The following is a 16,414-nucleotide window of genomic DNA, read 5'->3' as shown; positions in this document are numbered from 1 at the left end:
AAGTAAGTAATACACAGCCGGGCCCGTGCTCAGCCGAGGTAATACATGTACTCACCCACTACCAGTTCACGAACGTCTTTCCAGTGGAGCTCACTCCCCCTCTCATGGATAATGGTCATTGTTATTCTCCGCTGGATGCCCTGGGTAACGGAACAGGATTGCACTTGAGTTGGGACCATCTATCATCCGCTGGTTTCTGTCATTTTCTAGGCGGTGCAGTGTGGGATGTGCAGGAAGGAGGAGTGGGAAGCTGTCCACTGTTTTTTTTTCTTTTTGCTTTTTCAGTGCTGGGGATTGAACTCAGGGGCATCCTACATCTACGTCCGGTACAACTCCAGCCCTAACTTTTTATATTTTATTTTGAAACAGAGTCTCACTAAGTTGCAGAGGACCTTGCAAGGTTCCTGAGGCTGGCTGTGAACTTGCGATCCTCCGGTCTCAGCCTCCCAAGTCCGGGGTCACAGCCTGTGCGTCATGCCCGGCTTCTGACTCGGTTCTGAGATGAAGCAGCCTGATTGTGTCTCCGGCCCGGGCTTGCAGCCCTGCCTGAGCTCTGGGCACTCACTGAATTGACTTTTTTTTGTGTGGTGGTACTAGAGATAGAAGCCAGGGACATTGTACCTGCATTATACCCCAAGCACTATTTTAGTTTTTATTTTGAAACAGGGTCTCACTGAGTTGCAGAGGGCCTAAGTGGCTGAGGCTAACTTCAAACCCATGATCCTCCTGTCACAGTCTCCTAACTACTAGGATTATAAGGTGTACCACCACACCCAGCCTGAATTTACTTTTGATTTACCAAAAGAATGTAAACTGTTAAATCCGATTTTTAGTCCACTGATACGTCCATCCTCTACTCCCAAAAAGAAGTTCTGTCTGTGAAAGCAGAGTTTCCATACATCGTGGTAAGTATGTGAAATGACAGTTGCACAAATGAGAGGAGTTGAACGAAAACTCTCAAAATAGCAACTCTAGAATATACAAGAGCAAGGGCACGTATAACTCAAGGCTGGAGAAAGAAACATTCACACACACACACACACGCACACACAGGCACACACATGCGTGCGCACACGCACACACAGGCACACGCATACACACACGCACACACAGAGGCACACGCACGCACACACACACAGAGAGGCACACCCCGATGTGTGAGCCTTGGGTCCGACCTCCAGCACTCAAAGGGGAAAGGACAGACCAACAGGGCAACACCCCCAAGCCCCCGCCTCACACAAGGATGGAAATCCGAGAAAAAAGATTTTTATCTCTTATTTTAGACCCTCCTAGGCAATTGCTCTTGCTTTAGTACCTGGTGAAGCAAAAATGTCCCCTGGCAAGGCAAGCCTGCCGTATGGTCAACCACAGCTGGAATGTACCTACAGAAACAGAAGCGCGAAGGTGAGTAAGTAAGTGCCCTCCCCGGCCTGCCGCTGAGCCCTGGCAGGCGCTTTCCCAACTCTGCGGCAGGTCTCGTCTCCCGCGCGGCCTTGACTCACACAGCCCCAGCGCTGTCTCTCCGCACACCCACAGCCCCAGCGCTGTCTCTCCACACACCCACATCTCACCATCTTTACGAGCCTCACGTGCTCAAAGGACTCACCACCTCTTGGTTCTACCTCTGCCCTTGTACAATGAGAGCGCAATAAATAAGTGAGCATTTCATTCCGGATATATATATATATTTTTGCAGCACTGGGGATTGAACCCACAGGCATTTTACCTCTGAATTATACCCCCAGTCCTATTTTCTACTCTTTATTTTGAAACGGGGTCTTACTATGTTGCGAAGGGCCTTGCTAAGTAGGTGAGGCTGGCCCCGAACCTGTGATCTTCCTGTTTCAGCCTCTCAAGTACTGGGATTACAAGCATGTGCCAGCATGCCCGGCTTCCAGATAGTTTTTTTTGTTTTGTTTGTTTGTTTGTTTTTTTAAGATACAGAAAGCAACTAATTCAGTAGAAACCATTACTGTACCCTCTCCCTCTTCCATACGTCATGAAAGTTATAATTACATTAATGATCTGTCTATGGAAGATCGAGGGCCTCTAAAGAACAGCACTGTGACAACTGTACACAGGATTGATGGGACCTCCTATTTATTTATTTATTTACTTATTTATTTATTTATTTTTGTGGTGCTGGGGGTGGAACCCAGAGGCTTTTCTACCTCCAGGCTATACTCCCAGACCTATTTTTATATTTTATTTGGAAACAGGGTCGCACTGAGTTGCTGAGAGCCTCACTAAGTAGCTGAGGCTGGCTTTGAACCCATGCGATCCTGTCTCCGCCTCCCAAGCGCGGGGATGACAAGCGTGCGCCACACGCCCGGCCTGGAACCACACTCAACACAGTGTCCAGTGCATAGTAGGCAATGTTTCATGATGACGGTCATGATGGTGTTCTCAGAATGATATGTAGAGGAACATTAGGTAACATCTGTCCCTACCCTTTAATGAACTGATACAGCTCCTTGCCTCTGTTTTGGAAGTAAGATCTTTTTTATTTGTGCTTTTCCATTCTATTTTATTTGTTATTTTATTATTATTATTATTATTATTATTACTTTTGCGGTACTGGGAATGGAACCCAGGGGCATTCTTCCTCTGAGCTACACCCCCAGCCCTATTTTTTATTCTTTATCCTGAAACAGGGTCTCACTGAGTTGTGAAGAGCCTTCGTTGGTAGTAGCTGAGGCTGGCCTCGAGCCATGATCCTCCTGTCTCAGCCTCCCAAATGCTGGGATTACAGGTGTGAGCCAGCACACCCGGCTGTGTTTTTCCGTTTTAGAGACAACTATAATAATTACATTAATCATTTACTTCAACACAACTCACAAAGACAAAGTGATGTTAAGTACCGGGGATTGAACCCAGGGGATTCTACCTCTGCTCTATACCCACAGGCCTTTTTACTTTTTGTTTGGAAATGGTCTTGCTGGGTCACGAAGTCTCACTATGTTGCCGGGGCTGGCTTCAAACCTGCAATCCTCCATTCTTAGCCTCCCAAGCACTGGGATTACGGGTGTGTACCACCACGTCCGGCTTGGACACTGGTTTCCTTTTGTTTTTGGTGGCACTGGGGATGGAACCCAGGGGCATTCTATCTCAGAGTCCTATTTTTTATTCTTTATTTTGAAACAGGGTCTCACTGAGTTGCAGAGGGCCTCACTAAGTAGCTGAGGCTGTCCTCGAACCTGTGATCCTCCTGTCTAGCCTCCTAAATACTGAGATTACAAGTGTGTGCCACCATCCCCAGCCTGGACACTGGTTTTCAAGAAGAGAGGAGGGGGTGTGATTCTAATTCCTAAATATTGTCTGGACCCAAACAGTGCTCAGGTTGGGACACCCAGCTCAGGCCGGGGAACGTTCTGACCACTCTCCTCACTGTGATGTAGTAACGTAAGTCCTAACTACATCTGTGTGACCCACTCCTTCTGCTTCTTCCCTCTAAGACCACCATGCAGTCATCTTCCCTTAAAGTGTGTCCCCACCACCTGCTGTTGCTAAGAAAAAGGCAGATTATTACAGTTCTCTTGGCAAATATCTGATTCAAAGAAAAATGCTAAAATAATCAAAATTCAATTCAAAATTACAATTTAACAATGACAATGACTCATGAACCCAAATAAAAGACTCAAAACTACATTTCCTAATTTCAGAATTTTGTTTTCTCTATATATAATTTATAAGGTTGAACTTACTCTCCTGTCGGCTCCAGTTCACTGATCTCAAACCAAACCAGAAGGTCATACTTGCTCATGCTCTGGCCAAGGCTGGTTTTGCTCATCGTGTTTAACTTGGTGGCTGGAACTTTAAAAAATTTTTAGAAAAAGTGAAAACGTGGCTCAAATATACTCAGCACAAAGCACAAAACGTCTCTGCTGCAGCCCTCAAGGGCACACTTGGGAAGGTGGCAAGTCAGGGGGCAGATTACAGCAGGGAAGGTGAAGGGGAACCCCAGCGCACCTGTCCAGTATCACTGATTACAGAGCAAGGGCACGGAGAGTCTTGTACTGGGAGGCTGAGACAGCAGGAGGGCTGGATCTAGGGCAGCCTCAGCAAGTAGGGAGACTCTCATTAACCTAGCGCGACTCTGCTTCCAATTGAAAAATAAAATCGGGCTGAGGTGGAGCTTGAAGGTAGAATGCCTCTGGGTTTAATCCCCAGTACCACGAAAAGAAAAAAAAAGCCCTTGGGGAGAGCTTCCCAGGATACTGAACACCACTGGAATGGCAAAGTGCAGTAAAAACCCAACCTCCAACCGGGGGTTCCCGCCTCCTTGCACATGAGGGTCCCCGGTGACTCCAACATGCAGGTCTTCTGGGAACCACTCATCTAATTGTAAACAGAGAAGTCTGCAAATGACCTTCTATTACACATTTTTTTTCGGATTTAAATTTCATATTCCAAATGGTACTGATATTATGTGACTTTAGTTAAGTTGCTTATCCTCTGTAAGTGGGTCTCAATTTATAAAATGCCGGTCCTAACATGTAGTCTGCTGCCTTGAATAGGCATCGTGATGACCCACTAACATAATGTTTGTGAAAGGCTTTACGAATCAGAGGGTACCATTCAAAAGTGACGTCTAAACCCACCTTGGTGTCACACATTTGTAACCCCAGTACTTGGGAGGCTGACACAGGAGGATTGTAGGTTTGAGGCCAGCCCTAGCAACTTAGCGAGACCCTGTTTCAAAATAAATGAGTAAAATAGGGATGGAGATGTATCTTGGAGGTCAAATGCCCCCTGGGTTCCAAAATAAAGAAAGAAAGAAAGAAAGAAAGAAAGAAAGGAAAGGAAAGTGTAGCCCATCAGCAGTATTCAGCTCTCCTGAATTTTGTAAGCATCGGTGATGCTAGTTAGGAAGAAAATAGTTTTTTTTGGCATTCTTCTACGGGTCAGGAAGAAAAACCACAAGTACTAAAAAGACAAAAGGGGTGGGCTAGAGGCAAAGCCCAGCGGTACAGCCCTTGCCCAGCATGCACAAGGCCTCAGGTTCCATCTCCTGTGCCACAGACACAAAACAACACAAATTAAAAACACTACTGCAAAGGATCTAGACAAGAAATGTCAGGAGCACTTCCCCGTAGGGAAATGTGAAAGAGGCAAAGGTGGGAAAGGTCCCGCCGGGAGCTGAGCTCCCCTCAGACCCAGGCCAGCAGAGGCGTCGCTGTTCTTCCATGAGCGCCGGGCTTTGGGAGGAGCCAGAGGCTGGTGCTACATCTAAGGCGACCTAATCTAGCTACTGACCATCTCGCCTGGGCGCCCTCTGGCTCTGGCAGCTGGGAACCGGCAGACAGAGGAAAGGCGGCACTGGCTCAGCCTCATTCTGGAAGGTGGCAACGGCAGAGGAGGCGAGCGCACTGGCGTGCTGGGAAACTGTGTCCAACACACATGCGTTCACATAGTCAGACACGAGAAACCGAACCAGCTCAATCTTTCTCTCATGGTCTGAAGGCCGGAGGAGGAGCAGAGTGAGAACGGGGAAGGGGGGAATTTGACAAGTGGGCAGTGAGGAAAAGGATGAAAATAAAGAAAAATCAACGCAAGATAAATGAGGAGGACCATGTTCTGGTGTTCTATTGTACACTGGACTGATCATAGTTAACAATAATATATCGTGCATTTCAAAATGATTATAAAGAAAGGATTTTAAAATATTTTTTATATTGAAGGTTGAAACCAGAGGCATTCTACTGCTGAGCTACACCCCCAACCCTACCTACCTACCTACCTACCTATCTATTTTTGTGGTACTGTAATGGAATCTAGGGGCATTCTAACTCTGAGTGACACCCCCAGTTCTATTTTTATTCTTTTTTTGCAGTACTGGAGATGGAACCCAGGGGCAATCTACCTCCAAGCTACACCACTAGCTCTATTTTTAAAAATTCTTTATTTTGAAACAGGGTCTCACTAAGTTGCAAAGGGCCTCACTAAGTAGCTGAGGTTGTCTGTACAGCGATCCTCCTGTCTCAGCCTCCCAAATATTAGGATTACAAGTGTGTGCCACAATGCCCGACTCCTCCCAACCCTATTTAAAAAAATTTTTTTTAAGCCGGGCCTGGTGGTGCACGCTTGTAATCCCTGCACTTGGGAGGCTAAGACAGGAGAATCACACAGGTTCAAAGCCAGCATCAGCTGGCTTAAGAGACGCTATTTCCAAATAAAATATAAAATAGGTCTGTGTAGCCCGGAGGTAGAAGGGCAGAGGGTGTAGCTCAGAGGTCGAATTTTCCTGGGTTCCATTCCCAGACCCACAAAAGAAAAAACAAAAATTGAAACAGAGTGTCACTAAGTTGCTGAGGCTGTTATCTTCCTGTCTTCCTCTCTCAAGCACAGGGACTACAAGTGTGCACTCCCATGATCAGCTAGTGTGATGTTTTGATACATGTATACATCAAGGTAAGTAGCATATCCATCACTTTAAGTATCAGGGTTTTCTTTTGAGGTCATGGGAATGGAACCTAGGGGCATTCTACCTTCAAGCTACACCCCACACCTATTTTTTATTCTCTATTTTGAAACAGGGTCTCACTGAGTTAAAAAGGCCTCACTAAGTAGCTGAGGCTGTCCACGAACTGTGATCCTCCTGTCTCAGCCTCCCAAATGCTGAGATTACAAGCGTGCGCCACCATGCCTGGCTTTATCATTTCTTTGTGGTGGGAACATTCAAAATCCTTTCTTATAGCCAGGCATGGTGGCACATATGTAATCCCAGTAATTGGGAGGCTGAGACAAGAGGATCATAGGTTTGAGGATAGCCTTGGTAATTTACCAAGACTCTCAACAACTTAGCAAGACTCTGTTTCCAAATAAAAATAAAATGGAACTTGTGGTGTAGTTCAGAGGTGGAATGCCCATAGGTTCCGTTCCTGGACACACACACACACACACACACACACACACACACACACACACACACCACTATATTTTTGTGGCACTGGGGATTGCACTGAGAAGCATTCTACTTCTGAGCTACACCCCAAGCCTGAGTTTTTACTTCTTATTTGGAAACAGGGTTTCACTAAGCTGTGAAGGGCCTCACTAAGTTGTGGAGGCTGGCTTTGAACCTGCGATCCTCCTGTTTCAGCCTCCCACGTACTGGGATTATAAGTGTGCGCCACCATACCTGGCTATACTTCTTAAATATGTAAAATTATTATGTATCAATAAAAAATAAAATAACCCCCAAACCCATAAGGTATCTGAATATGCAGAATAAACTTAATGTGCAAAGAAATGTCCAGACGTGGACAGAGGGAGTTCCATATGAAGCAGAGAGATAGAAGGCCAGAGAGCTGGTGGAAGTTGAGAGCCACTGTTCTTACTGAGGTGCTGCTCTACCACTGAGCCACATCTCCAGCTAGGGATGTAAATAAATAAATAAAGAGGTTTTACTATTTATTTTGAGACAGGGTGTTGCTAAGTTGCTGGGGCTGGCATTAGAGGCAAGAAACCTTTGTGCCTGGTTTACTTAAGTTAGTAATCAAGAATTCTAGTTAGGCCGCACGCTTGTAATCCTAGTATTTGGGAGGCTGAGATCAGAGGATCATGGTTCGCAGATAGCCTCAGCTACTTAGTGGGGCTCTTTGCAACTCAGTGAGACCCTGTTTCCAAAATAAAAAAAGACTAAAAAATAGGGCTAGGGGTGTAGCTCGAAACTCTAGTTTTACCTAGATGAGTACAAGAAGATCAGGATTATAGAAGAGGAGGAGGAACTCAGGTGTGGCCATTATCTGAAATTATCAGCATGGAGGTGTTCACACAGAGAATAGCAGGCAAAGAGCAGAGCTGGTGCTCACCTGGCCTGGACAGCGGCATGGGCGGAGGGAAGAATCGTCGAGATGGCTGAGGCGGACTGCAGAGAGAGCATTAAAAAGAGGTAGATACTGGTATTAACAGCATGCTTAAATTGCCTTTAAAGGAATGGACTGTCTGCGTTTTCAACTCTAGCATACTGTCAGATGCTACACAGAGTGAAACAGACTAACATTTTTTTTTTTAAAAAGTCCCCCTATAAATCACAGCAAATAAATGAAATAAGAAAATCCCCGTTAGCACCGAAACTGCTGTCATCAAGTCCTCCTAGCTCCTCCTCCTCCTCCTCCTCCTCCTCCTCCTCCTCTTCTTCTTCTTCTTCTTCTTCTTCTTCTTCTTCTTCTTTTTTTCGTGGTACTGGGGATTGAACCCAGGGGCATTCTACCTCCGAGCTACTCTGAGCTACACTTCAGCCCTAATTTTTATGCTTTATTTTGAAACAGGGTCTCACTAAGGTGCAGAGGGCCTCACTAAGTAGCTGAGGCTGGCTGTAAACCTGCGCTCCTCCTGTCTCAGCCTCTAAGTACTAGGATGACAAGCGTGGGCCATCATGCCCACCTTGTAGGCACGCTTCTCATCAACTGACGACTCCACTCAGAGTCCCTTCATAAAGTTGAGGGCTGTTAGTAAAATTTATATAATATCCTCATGTTTTAGCCCTATCAACCCAACTTTCTACCTATTCAAAGTCTCTTCCTATAAAACAATGGCATTCTAGCTGAGTGTGGCGGTGCACTTTTATAATCCCAGAATTTGGGAGGCTGAGACAGGAGGATGGCAGGTTTGTAGCAGGCCTCAGCTACTTAGCAAGGCCCTCTGCAACTTACTGAGACCTTGTTGCAAAAATAACAAATTAAAAATTAGGACTAAGGGTGTAGTTTGGAGATAGCATGCCCCCTGGGTTCAATCCCCAGTACTAAAAAAAAAAAAAAAAAAAAAAAAAAAGAGTCTCATTAGGACAACATTCAGTTTACTCTCTGTAGCCGGGCAGGGTGGAGCACACTTGTAATCCCAGTACTTGGGAGGCTGAGACGCTCCTGTCTCACTTTGATCACAGGTTCAAAGTCAGCCCTGGCAACTTAGTGAGTACCTCTGCGACTCAGTGAGACCCTGTTTCTAAATAAGAAATAAAATCAGGTTGGGAGTATAATTTGGAGGTAGAATGCCTCTGGGTTCCATCCCCAGTACCAAAAAAAAAAAAAAAAAAAAAAAAAAAAAAAAAAAAAAAAATTTGCTCTCTCTAAAAATTAATGAATAGATTGGCTAGAAAAATATATTGATATTTCTAAAAGGTAAACAGGGTAATATATAAAACTTATCTACTTATCTTAATCCCTCAAAAGATTTATCTCTTTCCTGCAACTGAGAAACTCAGCATCAAAACAGTAACAGTACAAGTCTTGCTCATCTGGTCCCAACCTGTGAAGCTCCTGCCCTTGCAGATGAGGTGGGTGCTGCTGGTAATGCCCGAAGACTTCAAATACGATAGGCTTGGTTTTGATGTAGTCCACGAACGACTCAGTCACCTCCACTGCGATCTACAGAAGAATGGAGCCAAACAAGGTCGGGGAAAGATTCACCACAATGCAATGCACATGCTGCTTTAATCAGGGCTTCCCTCCGGGTAAACTCCCAGCATCTGCTGGGTGTTCTACTAAGCAGGCCTCCCGCAGTAAAGACAGGCTTCCTCTCTGCTCTTCATTCTATATCGTGGATTCCCAAACTTATTGGCTGTTTCCTTTACAGGAAAAAAAAAACAACAAAAAAAAAAAAACCCACAGCATCCTTAATCCCCTTGTTTTTACCCAACAATGCCAAATGCACTCGACTGCACTCGGTGTAGCATCCCCGGGGCAGTACTGCCCACTCTGGGAATCTGTGTTCTAAAACATGTTAACCAAGCCCCAGGCATTTGAGACCCTCCAGAATGTGCCCCACCACTGCTCTGTTACACCTCACTGTCTCCGCTCAAACTCATCTAGCTCTTTCCACCGCTGTGCCTGAGGGCTGGCTCAGGCTGCAGCCCCGCCTGGAAGCCCTTCCTGTATCTCCCACGTCTAGGTCGTTCCTCCACCTCAGGCTCAGCGCAGATGCCAACAGCAATGGGAAGACCATGCACTGACTGTGCACTATGAGCCAGGCTAGCAGACACAGCCTTCTCACCTACACCACATCCTGCAGAAAGCGCCCCACTCTTTTCTTCCATGCCACCATTCCTCCGACCCCAGTAAAAAAGTAATATATCTTTCCACATGGAAACAACTTTCCTTCCCTCTACTCCGACTGCACTAGATGGCGGCTTTTCTCCTGTCTCTCCACGCTGCACGACTGTAGTTTACTTTGCCTGCCCTGGTTCTGGATTCCTTGGGGGCATCTGATCCCTCTCATTCCCCCAAGGTTTCAGTCCGTATGCACACCGGCTGATTCGTATCCAGCGGAGACGTGGCTCTTATTACACAAACACAGGCAGCATATCTGTGTGCTTGTCCCCATTAGGAGCTGGCCTCCCCCTCCCACGTGCAGAGCGGCTTGACTGGCTAGCAAGGGAACGGGAGAGTCACGAGCAGGGGAGCAAAGATCCTGGAGGCTAGGGCCACCGTCTCTGCCTATTCTTGGCTTTGTAACCTTGGTGAGTAGCTAAGGTTACAGTTACCTCAGCTTTAGCACAGGGGTTATTATGGTCTATGTTATCGATATCTTGATAACTCACATGTCTCAGTTATCACAGCTGAAAAGGGATTATTATGGTCTACGAAGTAAAGGTGAGGATTAGGCACAGAAAACACCCGGAATAGGAACTGACACAAAATGAAGCCAATGAACACTGGCTATGGTGATGAGGAGGATGACTTCTGAAGAGTTGGAATGAAATTTCGTAGAAGAGATATAAGATCTCTTTTCTTTTCTCTCTTTTTTTTTTTTTGTGGTACTGGGGGATAGAAACCAGGAGCTTTCTACCTCTGAGCTACACGCCCAGATCTATTTTATATTTTAATTGGAAACAGGATGTAACTAAGTTGCTGAGAGCTTCACTAAATAGCTGAGGCTGGCTTCAAACCTGCAGGATCCTCCTGCCTCAGCCTCCCAAGCACTGGGATTACAATCATGTGCCACTACCCTGGCAAAACTTCTGTTTTCTTACTCCATGTATAAAGAAAGCTGCAGGCAGCATTAATGTGTTAATCATAACATCAGCTACTAGGGAAACAGCCTGTACCTTAATTTAGCCACCAAGGCTATTTAATACCTTCTACATTATTTGTAAACAAACAATTTATCTTAGTTTAAAAAACAACGATCAAATAAGCGGTCTTATTTTTTTTAGGACAGAACATTAAAACAAGTTGTTACAAACTGATGGATCCCACTGGTCGGCAAGCTCACACACCACTCAGAGCTCACTGTAGTTCAGACCAGGGAATTGCCTCACCACTCTGGCCACGCCCTCTGCTGCCCTTCTCTCCAGGAAGGTCTCCAGCACTGCCAGCCTGCAAGGCGCCCCCCGCCCCCCCCGCACCACACACCCATGATGCGCAACGAAGTCCAGGTCACTCACGTTCTGCACGTGATAAAAGCCCAGGGGACTTCCTCTGCCGTTGTTTTTGAGGGGCTCAGTGGAGAATGCTTCGTCGTGGCGGTGCAAAAAGCTTAATGAAAAGACGAGACAGGCAAATGTTGCATTCAGAGGTTTCATCAGATCTGTTTTACTTATTTATTTTGGTACTGGGAATGGAATAAAAGTGTGTGTGTGTGTGTGTGTGTGTGTGTGTGTGTGTGTGTGTGTTTAAGTATTGGGGATCGAACCCAGAGGTAACCCAGGCCCATTTTTTATCCTTTATTTTGAAGCGGAGTCTCACAAAGTTGCAGAGGGCCTCACTAAGTAGATGAGGCTGTCAAACACACAACCCTTCTGTGTTAGGCTCCCAAGTACTGGATTGCAAGCATGCACCACTATATCTGACTATTTTTTAATTTTCTGCTCAATGGTAGAGCATTTGCACACACGTGTAAGAGCCCTGGGTTTGATCCCCAGCCCCCCCCAAAATCCTCACATCACACATTGTACACTACATTTCAGAAATGAATAAAGAATGAACTGATGGAACCTATGTAAATTTATACATAAATCAGCCTTAGAGAGTGAACAAACTCCTGTTCCCATGTAGACATTTTTACTAAAAATAAAAATGATGCCATCATTTTGTGTGAGAAAATTTGGCAGACCTGAGCTTCTATAAGGTAATACTGAGGCCTGTGCAGACTGGCTTGCTCAGGAGTCTAACACTGTCCAGGAGAGGATGCAAATGTCACCTGTTCTGCAAGTCTTTTCTTAAAGCTTCGTGTTCCCCTGGTACTAGGGGCGTACTGTTTTCCTCAATAGCCTGATCTCACTGTTTGTAATAATGTATTTATGATCGTCTTCCTAGCAGACAGCAAGTGTCTTCCCACAGCCTGACATATAGAAGACATTCCAAAAACATTTGTTAAATAAATGGATTACATTTACATTTAATATTAGAGACTGAACTCAAGGGTGATTTACCTTCAAGTTCCATCTCAATCCCTTTTTGAAAACTTTTGTGTGTGTGTGGTCCTAGGGATTAAACCCAGGGATTAGGTCACTGAATTATACCTCCAGTCCTCTTTTTTTGGTGGTGGTAGGGATTAAACCCAGAATATTACTCTCTCGCATGTGAAGAGCATCTACAGAGCACAGGAACGCAGCCCAGATTAACAGCCTGCTGGGCGGGAGAGCAGAGGGCGGCTTACTTGAACTGACAGAAGATATCCGCGTACTCCGGAAGGATCCCACTGGCCTGCAGCACTGTGACTCGGAAAGTGAAGGCGCTGCCCAGTTTCAGGTGGTTGCCAATCTCTTCAGAAAATCCTTCCATGACCATCTTACCGTCCAGCAAAGTGCTCGATTTCAAATCTAAAGAGGGTCAAATGAACACACACACTGTGCTGAGACAATGCCAAAAGGGAGGCTAGGCGTTCTGATGTTCTAACTTGACGCGCGTGGCCCTGTCCCTGTGGCGTGGTCGAGGCGGTGTCGACGTACCCAAGTCATTCATTCGACTGATTTCTTCTGGAGGAGTGACGACCTCAGAGCTCTGGCCCTGGCCTTCCACGATCCTCAGCTCCTCCAAGGAGAGACCAGAACGAGTCATTGCAACTGAAGAAAAGTCACTCTGAAAGCAAGGCAGGGGGAGGTATTTAGTTTTATTCATATGATTTTTTAAAAAATTTGAAACAGGATTTTGCTAAGTTGCTGAGGCTATCTTCTAACTTGTGATCCTCCTGTCTAAGCCTCCCAAATACTGGGATTGCTGGGCGTGGTGGCGCACGCTTGTAATCCCAGCATTTGGGAGGCTGAAAACGGAGGATCGCGGTACGCGGACAGACTCAGCTACTTAGTGAGGCCTCTGCAACTCAGTGAGACCCTGTTACAAAATAAAGAATAAAAATAGGGCAGGGTATGTGGCTCGGAGGTCAAATGCCCCTGGGTTTCATCCCCAGACCTGCAAAAAAAAACAAAACAAAAACCAAATACTGGGATTACAGGTATATACCACCATACCCAACTAGGTATATGATAAAAGTAGTAAAAACATTATATATATATATAATTTTTTTTTGTACTGAGGTTGGAACCCATGGGGTCTTCTCTATGGGCTACACCCTCAGCCCTATTTTATTTTTTACTTTTTAATTTTTTTTGTGTGGTACTGGGGATGGAACCCAGGGACCTTCAACCTCTGCGTTACACTCCCAGATTTATTTTATATTTTGTTTGGAAACAGAGTCTCTCTAATTTGTTGAGATCCTCACTCAGTAGCTGAGGCTGGTTTCAAACCTGTGCAATCCTCCTGTCTCAGCCTCCCAAGTACTGGGATTACAAGTATGCGCCACCACATCCGGCTTATTTTTTATTTTGGGTGGTACTGGGGGTGGAACCCAGAGGCTTTCTATCTCCGGGCTATACTCCCAGACCTTTTTTTTTATATTTTATTTGGAAACAGGGTCTCACTAAGTTGCCGAGAGCCTCACTAAGTAGCTGAGGCTGGCTTCGAACCTGTGCGATCCTCCTGTCTCAGCCTCCCAAGTGCGGGGATTATAAGCGTGCGCCACCACGCCCGGCTTATTTTTTATTTTGAAACAGGGTCTAAGTTGCTGTGACCCTCACTAAGTACTGGGGCTAGATTTGAACTTGTGATCCTCCTGTTTCAGCCATCTAAGTACTAGGATTACAGGCATGGGCCACTACATCCCGCTTAAAAAACATGCTTTTGCCAGACATGGTGGTGCATGCTTGTAATTCCAGTAGTTGGGAGGCTGAGACAGGAGAATCGAAGGTTTGGGGCCAGTCTCAACTACTTAGTGAGGCCCGTTGCAACTCAGTGAGACCCTGATTCAAAAATAAAAAGACTAAAAAAATAGGGCTGAGGGTCTAGCTCGGAGGTACAATACCCTGGGGTTTCATCCTCAGTACCACAAAACAAAAAATAACAAAAGAAATGTTTTCTCCAGATTTCTTAGTTATGTTTATTATGCCCAACAAATAGTGACTGGAAAATTATGTCGGTTAAGAGGTATCTAAGAGCCGGGCATGGTGGTGCACACTTGTAATCCCAGGACTTGGGAGGCTGAAACAGGAGAACTGCAGGCTCTTGGCCAGCCTCAGCTACTTAGTGAGACCCTGTCTCAAAGTAAAGAATAAAACCAGGCATGGTGGCACACGTTTGTAATCCCAGCATTTGGGAGGCTAAGACTGGAGGATCGCGGTTCGCAGACAGCCTCAGCTACTTAGCGAGGCCCTCCGCAACTTATTGAGACCCTGTTTCAAAATAAAGAATAAAAAATAGGGTGGGGGTGTAGCTCAGAGGTCGAATGACCCTGGGTTCCATTCCCAGACCCGAAAAAATAAATAAATAAAAAATAGAGTTGGGAGTGTAGCTTGGAGATAGAATGCCCCTGGGTTCAATCCCAGTAGTGTTTAAAAAAAAAAAAAAAAAAAAAAAGGTGTAAGAAAAAGCAATACAGGTTGGGCATGGTGGCGCACACCTGTAATCCCCGCGCTTGGGAGGCTGAGACAGGAGGATTGCGCAGGTTCGAAGCCAGCCTCAGCTGGCTTAAGAGACCCTGTTTCCAAATAAAATATAAAATAGGTCTGGGAGTGTAACCCGGAGGTAGAAGGCCCCTGGGTTCCGTCCCCAGTACTACAAACAAATAAATATAAAAAAAGAAAACGTAGTACAGTAACATAAATGATGAGTGTCCTTGTTTGGTATGTCCCACACCCTACTGAACCACTCTGGTGTGACCAGCCTCCTTCACTTTTTAGTTCTAGACGAGGAACTGGTCTAAACCACGAGACCTTTTCTTCATAAACCCATGTACTTCCTCTCTTCCCTCAAGATGTCCCTTCCTCCAAAACATTTCTCACCTGATTAAAGTACTCGTTGTCAAAAGATATTTTAGCCGTTCCTGACTGTCGAATTCCAGAGCCATAATCAGGAGCTTCTTCATCGGCTAAGCAGAGAAAATCAGCAAAGATCCAATGAGACCACGGGGGGGAGGGGACAATCCTTCATGGATCATAAAGTAAACGAGAAGGCTCTTTCCCACAAGGATGAGTAAGACTAAAGCAGCTCAGTTACACCGGCTTCTGTTACCTCCACCCATGCAGATTTACCGGGGCACTCGACCTCCGAGCTACACCCCGCCCTATTTTGTATTCTTTATTTTGAAACAGGGTCTCACTAAGTAGACCTTTTGAGGCTGGCCCCAAACCTTCGATTCTCCTGTCTCAGCCTCCCAAGTACTGGGACTGCAAGCGTGCGCGGTCACCACTGTCAATCTTATTCAAACGAAACTACTTAATAGTCACTTTTATTCTTAGAGAGGTTTAAATGTCACACCTAGAAATACTGTGTCCTTCCCATCCTGGCAACATTATATTCAACATTACACAAAGAATATTTGAAAATATTGTGCTGTAGAGGCTTCCATATGGAGGAGGCTTCCATAACCTCAGTATTAGGGTCTGCATGACAGGTTCCCACGGGGAAAGGGCTGAAAGGCCATTAAAGAGCACGGCATTTAGAAGTTAGGACAGAAAATACGGGAAATGGCCACATTTTTTACTCAGAATGTCATCTAGATCATGAAAAACTAGAAAATACCAGCACTCTGAGCCATGTGCTACAAAATGGTAGCCAAAGAAATGTCAACTAGTAGCTGAGCATGGTGGTGCACGCTTGCAATTCCAGTACTCGGGAGGCTGAGACAGCAGGATGGCAAGTTTGGGGCCAGCCTCAGCTACTTGGTGAGGCCTCCACAACTTAGTTTCAAAATAAAGGATAAAAAATAGGGCTGGGGGTGTAGCTTGGAGGTAAAATGACCCTGGGTTCAATCCCCAGTACCACACACACACACACACACACACACACACACACACACACACACACAAGAATAAAATGTCAACTAGAAGTATCTTGAAAGAAAATTAGGCAAGAAACAATCCTAAAAAATCCTTTAATGGTTCTAAAGCAGTTCAGACACATTATGTAAATGGCCAACGACT

General features: G+C 45.5%; 1 protein-coding gene across 2 annotated transcripts in view; it reads right to left on the bottom strand.

The window, feature by feature from the left end:
• The window catches only part of KIF1B (kinesin family member 1B), a gene marked incomplete at both ends in the record, with an annotated part of 150,533 nt that overhangs the window by 28,502 nt on the left and 105,617 nt on the right, over positions 1-16,414 (bottom strand). For both annotated transcript variants that reach the window (XM_080692231.1, XM_080692232.1), the window contains 9 exons: positions 56-140; positions 1,316-1,382; positions 3,705-3,813; positions 7,812-7,867; positions 9,247-9,365; positions 11,384-11,474; positions 12,598-12,760; positions 12,890-13,019; positions 15,275-15,360. In XM_080692231.1, coding sequence (XP_080548357.1) covers positions 56-140; positions 1,316-1,382; positions 3,705-3,813; positions 7,812-7,867; positions 9,247-9,365; positions 11,384-11,474; positions 12,598-12,760; positions 12,890-13,019; positions 15,275-15,360 — 906 coding nt within the window. The remainder of the gene's footprint in view (positions 1-55; positions 141-1,315; positions 1,383-3,704; positions 3,814-7,811; positions 7,868-9,246; positions 9,366-11,383; positions 11,475-12,597; positions 12,761-12,889; positions 13,020-15,274; positions 15,361-16,414) is intronic.

This window comes from Muscardinus avellanarius (assembly GCF_963383645.1).
Source record: "Muscardinus avellanarius genome assembly, chromosome: 3".
In the NCBI taxonomy this organism is placed as follows: domain Eukaryota; kingdom Metazoa; phylum Chordata; class Mammalia; order Rodentia; family Gliridae; genus Muscardinus; species Muscardinus avellanarius.
The sequence above is the reverse complement of the archived record's forward strand: the minus strand, read 5'-3'. Positions and strand labels throughout refer to the sequence as shown.